A 7,911-nucleotide genomic window follows, 5' to 3' on the forward strand; every position below is an offset into this window, starting at 1 on the left:
TAATTTAGTTAATTTAAATATGAATTCGTTTGCTTTATTAGTTAATTCTATTGCTGTTACTATCACCATCATGAGTAGCTAAATCCTTTGTGCTAAGATGTAGGGGATCTGTAGGTTAGACGACTTCGACATAGGCAACCTGTTGTCGGGCTCTGGTCGATCGACTGACATACATGGTCGATCGACCAGAGCGTGTTAGATTTGCTTCGACTTAATTAATTTAATTGCTATATTTGACGAATCGAGTGCACGCGACTAGTTGAATGCTTCGGAATTGACCGACCCGACAAGATCGAAAGATGGGGAGGAAAATAGACTGCTTAATTAAGACGACTAAATTAATAAGATCGAGAGATAAGTTAATTTAGATTTTGAGTTTCATTAATCAACAACGAAAGTTAGTATTAGTGAGATTAGGGACCCGTAGCTTAGGCCGAAAGGTTGTTACCTGTTAAATTGGAGCGAGAGGACTTTTTATTTTCCCGTCTAACATGCTTAAGACAGTCTACCTAGAGTTGCCGCCGTCGAAACTACAGTTATAGAACTATTCAAAACAAACTCCCACACATTTGTTACTTTAGATTGAGATTAGACAACTATTAATTGCATCGCCTCTCTGTGGTTCGACCCTGACTGCCACTAGCTTCTGTCAGTAGTATTTAGGTTATAAATATTATTTTTGGTACTAAACGACGGTATCAACGACCCTTCTTCTTGTCTAGGCAAGGAGGGGAATTCCGTGATCCTCCAGTGTTTCTAACACCATAGGGAGTCTATTCTTGACAAAAGCATTTAACGATTGAGGACAAAGGTACCCTAGCTTGGCCCAACTTGGAGGTGATTTATTGGTATCCTTCTAGGCTTAGTAGTTTCAAGAAACCGTATCTATGATGGAATTTGTACCCTTGAATTGCTTCCCTTGTATATAATTTCCGCCACTTAGATGAGGAAAGTGGCTATTCTTTTGTAGATGCATCCATTACTTGTTTTGTGTGCTTAATGATTGGATGTATCGCCATTTTGGCAAGCCCCACCTTGCCTTGCAAGAAGGCATCCTACCTCATGGTTGTCTTTTTGTGAGTTGAAGGGCCGGAGTGAGACCCGCTAATTGTCTCACATCAGCTATATTAATAGGTTAGTTTGAATAAGGGTCCTAGTTTTTGTCACCTCTTTACTCGGGACGAGTAAAGGTTCGGTTTGGGGATATTTGATGTGACTTATATTTACGCACATTTAGTCCCCTAATTGAGCCTATTTTGCATACTAATATAACATTCCATAGCCATTTTATCCGTCAAATGCTTTCTATTTTGCTTTCTTATCGCCCTGTGCTTGTTTTGTAGGAAAGGAGACAATTAGGCGGAAATTCCCGTCTCTTGAGCTTATTTAGAAGGACATTGACGATCTTGGATGAACGAGTGTGGAATAAGAGGCAAGAACTAAAGACCAATATTGCATGAATAAGAAGTATGCGAGAGGAATCATTCTGAACAGCAATCCGAGCGTCCAAAGGTTCAAGCCGCTCGTCCTATGCCCCAACAATCCCAGCGTCCCGACCTTCAGCCGCTCGTCCTACCCGTCCAGAATCCGAGCGGATTACCCTTATGTACGAGCGTCCCTCGGCGTCTTCATCAAGGATGCTCATCTCTCCAAAATACTTGCATTTCCCTACTTAGACTTAGAATTGTTAATTACTAATTTAGCCTTAGTTAACCTAATGAGGCACTACTATAAATACCCCATTTTGATGATAATCAAAGGGGGGCTTCCATATTTGAAAATCCTCTTAGAATAGATTAGGAGTAGATTAGATTAGATTACTATTTAATCTTTCCAAAAATTTCACATTAATCTCTCCTTAATTATTCTTCAAGTTCTTTACTTTTGGGTAATTGAAGATTATTGGGTTATTATTGGAGGATTGACAACCCTTCATCAATCAATCAAGTTCTCATCTTTTATTCTTTGCTTTATTATTTGGAATCATCTTCATAGGTATAATTCTCTTTACCCTTGTTTAATTATTGTTAATCACTTTTATTTATTCATCATGTTTTGCTTTGTTAATATGATTGACAACTTTATTAGCATGTTGAACATGATAATGAGTGAGTAGTTACTTAACTAGGATTAGTGGGTAATTAGGGGAAACAAACATAGGGAATGATTCATGTTTAATCTAATATGTTCACATAATTAAATTGCTTGTTTGTTGTATTGTTAACCTATGCACATGTTATGTTTGATGAAATGCTAAGCCTATGAATCCTTGCATTTTTACCCATCTCTTATCTATTCAACTTGACTTGTAAGACATAAACCAACTCGAGTCATGTTAGACCATGCATAGAAGTGATTAGGAGGAAAGTATATCGACTTGTAGGTGTTGTACAATCTAATCGATTCGGCTCCGGGACCCAACTCTTCCTAAGAACCGTAAGATATAAACCAACTTGGTTCCTTTACAACATTGATTGCATGCACTTGGTAAACATGTTTGCATGATCAAATCCCATGAATCCCCTATGACCCCATGATATCCTAGTCCCCTTTAATACTTGTTTACACCTTTATTTGCTTTATTGTTTGTTTTACTTTATTGCTTTCATTAGTTTAAAACACAACTACAAACCCAACAAATTGTGACACTAGCATAAATTGAGATAGAAAGACTTAGAACCCAAAGCACACCGTCCCATGGATCGACCTCGACTTACCACTAACTAGTTGTTTGTTGAGTATTATAAATGTGTTTTGATTGGGTGTACAACGACACGCTCACGTCAGTTATCATGTAGTTGATGAAAATATCTCATATGATCAGCAAGCTATCGTTGCAATGGCACTTTCGGATTAGCCACTGAATTAAGTCCAAGAGCTGAAGAAAGCCATACATGTCGAGCAACAGTGCAAGAGCGAAATAAATGATTTAAAGACTCCGGATAAGAGTAACAGAAAACATAAGAAGTACTAACCTGAATTCCATGGAGGGAATGATTATCTAACAAGGGAAGAATATTATGTACTATGCGCCATACTAGAAGAGGTAACTTAGTAGAAGAACGAATACTCCAAAGAACTTTCCACGGAAAGGCAGAATAGAAAGAAGGCGAACAGGAGAAGGAATGTTGTGACAGTAGGAAAGAGTAACCTGATCTAACCGTGTAAACTCCATCCTCTGTGAACTTCAAATAGAGGAAATCATCAATATCAATATGAGGAGGTTCCATAGCAAGAATTACCTTAGCACACGAGGACTCAAAAACACGATAAACTAATTGTTGATTCCAAGTACCTGAATTGCTAAGCAGATCAGAAAGCACAGAAGATGAGGCATTAAAAGAGGGTCGTACAGATTGAACATTCCCTTTAACCCATCGATATGTGAGAAGATCAACCGAGGCCCCATTACCAAGCTTCCAGGATAGAGCAGGGGAAAAACCAGAAGCAGTGCGACAAATGCCAGACCATAAGAAAGATGGTTGAGAGACATTTGATTTCGAACCAGGAATAGGTAAATCCATCCGATATTTCGGGACCATGAATTTCGCTAATAACCCAGAGGGATGATGATGAATACGCCAAAAATTCTTCATAAGGGAGGCCTAACTTAATAGTGAGACAGACTTAAAACCAAGACCACCACTCTCACGAGGGAGCTGCAAAGAGTCCCTAAAGAGCCAATGAATAGATTTGCATTTCATATCTTTACGCCACCAAAAAGAAGTAATCAATGAGTCAATCTTCTTGGAAATCCCAATTAGAAAAGGAATGTAGGTCATCAAATATCGGATTGAACCCAAAAGAATAGAATTGATGATGAGCAGTTTAGAAGGTTGACTAAGATGAAGAGTCGACCAAGCAATAATACGTTTTGTCATCTTGTCTAGAAGCGGGTTAAAAACAGAAGCCTTCTTTGAAGGAAGATCAAATGGGACACCCGAATAATTCCCAAAACAATTAGATATCTTCATCTTGAGTACCGATGCCAAATGTGATCGGAAATCAGTCGGTGTGTTTGGACTGAATTTAACAAAGGATTTATCAAGATTTATCATTTGCCCTGAGGCTAGCTCAAAACAGCGAAACAAATCTCATAGCCCCTCAAAAGAACTTGGATTAGCTTTACAGCAAATAAAGGCATCATCAGCATAAAAAAGATGGGTGACTGGAGGAGCATAGCGATAAATCTTGAGGCCGTGTATGGTTCCAAGTCTCTCAGCTTCACGCAATTGACATGATAAAATCTCCATACACATGATAAATAAATAAGGTGAGAGTGGATCACCTTGACGTAGGCCACAAGAAGGTCGAAAAGGAATAGATGACTCACCATTAATTAGAACATTATAAGTGACAGTTGAAATACATTCCCAGATAATGTTATGCCAAAAAATAGGAAACCCAAATTTTTTTCATTACGACAATAAGGAATTGCCACGAAACTCGATCAAAAGCTTTGTGCATGTCAAGCTTCAGAGCAGCATAAGAAACCGAGCCTTTCTTAGTCTTGTTAAGATAGTGCATAATTTCATGTGTAATAAGACAGCCATCAGACATAAGCCGATAAGGGACAAAAGCCTGCTGAGATTCTGAAACAATAGAAGAAATAACTAGCTTCAGTCGATTGGCAAGACACTTGGATGCAAGGCGGTGAATAACATTACATAGACTTATAGGACGGAACTGAGAAACGAGCTCAGGGTTTTCCACTTTAGGAATAAGAATAATATGCGTGTGATTCCATTCTTTCAGCATAATGCATGTATTAAGAAACCGAAGAAGAGCCAAAGTAACAAGTTGACCAATCTGGGGCCAAAAAATTTGGAAGAATTTCGATGTAATACCATCTGGCCCAGGAGACTTTGGCCCATCCATGCCATTTAGCGCATTAACAATATCCCTCTCAGAGAAAGGGGCTGATAACAATAAGCAGTCTTCTGTACTCAGCATTGGGAGCGCGAGTGATGAAAGAAAAGGATCAATAAAACCTTTAGGAAAGGTAGGATCATGATGAGGGGTCGAATAAAGGAGTTCCTTGAAAAAAGAGGTAATCTCCAAATCAATCTTGTCAGGAGTAAATAACCATTCGCCCGAGCGAGAAAGTAAAGCAAGGATGCGCTGATTTGAAGATCGCTGTTTAACACGGGAATATAAGAAACGAGATGGAATTCCATCAAGAATCTCATTCTTTAATTTTGACCGTTGTAACCAATGTGCATGCTGTTTTTGAATGAGTTGTAATTGTAAAGAACGATCATGTTGAAAATTTGTTGTCGACTGAACATCCACAACCAGATTGCTTGAGTTGTGAATTTCATTCTGAATAGAAGACCAGTTAATACCATGAGAGAGACGATGATGAATAAACCACTGCATTGTAGAATACTGAATCGCGGCAAGACGGCGGGATAACACAAACATTGGAGACCCAGGAACAAAAATTTGACATGCATTATTATCAACCATTTGAGCAATCTCCGGAGAATGCAAGCACCAGTTATCAAGACGGTATGGACGTCTACGATTCTTTATAGAAGGAAAAAACTTGAGAATAATTGGAGCATGATCCGAAATAAGAATGGGTGGATGAAAAACTGAGGCAACTGGGAAAAGTTGTAACCATTCAGATTTGGCATAAGCACGGTCTAGTCTTTCCATAATAACCTGACCATTTGATCTATTTTGCAACCAAGTAAACGGAGGCCCAAAAAAAGGAACATCAAGCAAAGCATTGTCTAGTCTCCAGGAGGTGAAATCATGCTGGCCGCGAACTGAATTTAATCCACCTAATTTATCAGAATGCATTTCAATTTGATTAAAATCACCAATAATCATAAAAGGAGACAGAACAGATATTAAACCAGTAATATTATTCCATAAAGATAGTCTAAACTCGAAAGAAGGTTCACCATAAATAAACATTACATACATATCATGATTTATACATACTGGATTTACAGCGAGACTTAATTTACACAAAATAAAGTGAGGATGAACACTAAGAGTACTGATTACAACAGAATCATCACAACGCAAAAGAAGACCCCCCACTTTGGCCATTAGAGTCGATACCACAAAAATGAGAGAGTCTAAGATGGGTTGTGTTGGGCCCAGAATTACCCTGACTCATCAGACATAAGTCAGGCACTACTCAGGGCCAAGCCTGAACTAAAAATATCCAAAGCAAGACATTTGGAACGCCTGGTCAGGCATCAAGCACGAGGGAAACACAGGATAAGGCAACTAACAAGCCTGGCCTGAGAAGACACCACGTCAGGCATAATGGTACCATCACCAAAGCAAGTCAGGCCACAAAGGAAAGCACGATCAGGATGTGAAAACGAAGTCCCTATAAACAAGGAAGATCTATTCAAAGGAAGAATATAGAGGAAAAGATCAAAAGCAACGGCTGGAATGTAGAATGGGTCAAATAACTACTTCTGGGTAAATAGGGCATGAGTCCTATTTACCAGGAAACCCTAATACAACTTGGGTAGACCGTTTGAAGGCTATTACAAATAGAAAAGAAGACTAGAGAAGGAGATATACTTACTCACTCACTCGTACACTCATACTACTACTCTCTTACTTGTAATCAACAGAATATTTAGCATTATTCATAGCCTGCCATACCATATATCACGCCTGATATATAAATACCCTGTCAGGTTACCTAAAATCATAATAATAATCCCTCCTGGCTTGGTGCCCGTGGTTTTTTCCCTTATTCCTAGGGTTTTTCCACGTATAAATCTTTGTGTTATTGTTTTTTATTCGTTTACTTATTTAGCAATACTAGTCAGGCAATTCTATCGAGTTAGATCACCCCCTCAAAACTTCCCTGGCAGGACATTTTCATTTAGTAAAATCCCTGTCAAAACAATTGGTGCCCACCGTGGGGCATCTAGCTCAAAAATAATCAAAACACAAAATTAAACAACACAAAAACAATCTCAAAAAATGGCCGGAGATAGCATTGAACAACAACTGACTGCTGCTAAACAACAATTGTTGGAAATGGAACAACTAAAATAAAAGATGGCTCAAGCTGAAGCTGAAGTTGTGAAATTGAAAGAATCAGAATCCAATATGAAACAAAGGCTAGGAGACAAAGCTTCAGGATCAAAATTAAAGATTCAACCTGGCACGCCATTTTCCTCAATCATCAGGAACATTGATTTCTCCAACTTTGGAACTCCTACTCCATCAAAATCCAGAGCAGGAGAAGGTGATACAGACTCAGAAGAAATCCCAAATAAAGAGGCTGTAGCAGATCAGACCAACACAGCAATCATGATGGCTATGCTCCAGGAAATCCAGAAACTTCATGAAAAATTTGAGAAGATCCCTGGAGTACCCACCCCCATTGAAGAAGCAAATCTAGAAAGCTATGCTGACTCACCCTTTGTGGATGAGATAGCCAGGATTGATTTGCCAAAGAAGTTTGTGGTCCCTTCAATGAGAATTTATGATGGGACTACAGATCCATAAAATCATGTAGCCTACTACAAACAAAGGATATTGGCAGCCTCTATACCCAGTGAACTACGACAACTCTGCATGTACAAGGGATTTGGAACAACCCTGAATGGGCCTGCCCTACAATGGTACATAAATCTGCCAAATGGAAGCATCAAATCCTTTGCTGACCTGATCAACTCCTTCAACCATCAATTTGCCAGCAACAAGGAACTTGAAAAGAGATTTAGTGATCTGTACAAGATCAAGCAAAAGCCTGGTGAATCAATCAGAGCCTTCATGACCAGATTCAACAAAGAAAAGGTGTCAATCTCTAGATGTGATGTTGGAACAGCTGTAGAAGCTTTCAGGCAAGGGCTACCTCTGGACAGTGATTTCTATGATGAGATGACTACATTCGGCTGGAAGGAGATAAAGGTTTCAAAACAG

The 7,911-nt window shown here is 39.0% G+C and overlaps 2 protein-coding genes across 2 annotated transcripts; both read right to left on the reverse strand.

The window, feature by feature from the left end:
* Positions 1–2,828: 2,828 nt before the first annotated feature.
* Positions 2,829–3,524, reverse strand: LOC141632848 (uncharacterized). The gene has a single exon (XM_074445357.1). It carries the CDS (start codon positions 3,522–3,524, stop codon positions 2,829–2,831), a length of 696 nt encoding a protein of 231 aa, XP_074301458.1.
* Positions 3,525–4,383: 859 nt separating this feature from the next.
* Positions 4,384–6,063, reverse strand: LOC141632849 (uncharacterized). The gene has a single exon (XM_074445358.1). The coding sequence runs from the start codon at positions 6,061–6,063 to the stop codon at positions 4,384–4,386; it is 1,680 nt and encodes a 559-aa protein (XP_074301459.1).
* Between the last annotated feature and the right edge of the window lie 1,848 nt (positions 6,064–7,911).

This window comes from Silene latifolia, chromosome Y, assembly GCF_048544455.1.
Source record: "Silene latifolia isolate original U9 population chromosome Y, ASM4854445v1, whole genome shotgun sequence".
NCBI lineage: Eukaryota > Viridiplantae > Streptophyta > Magnoliopsida > Caryophyllales > Caryophyllaceae > Silene > Silene latifolia.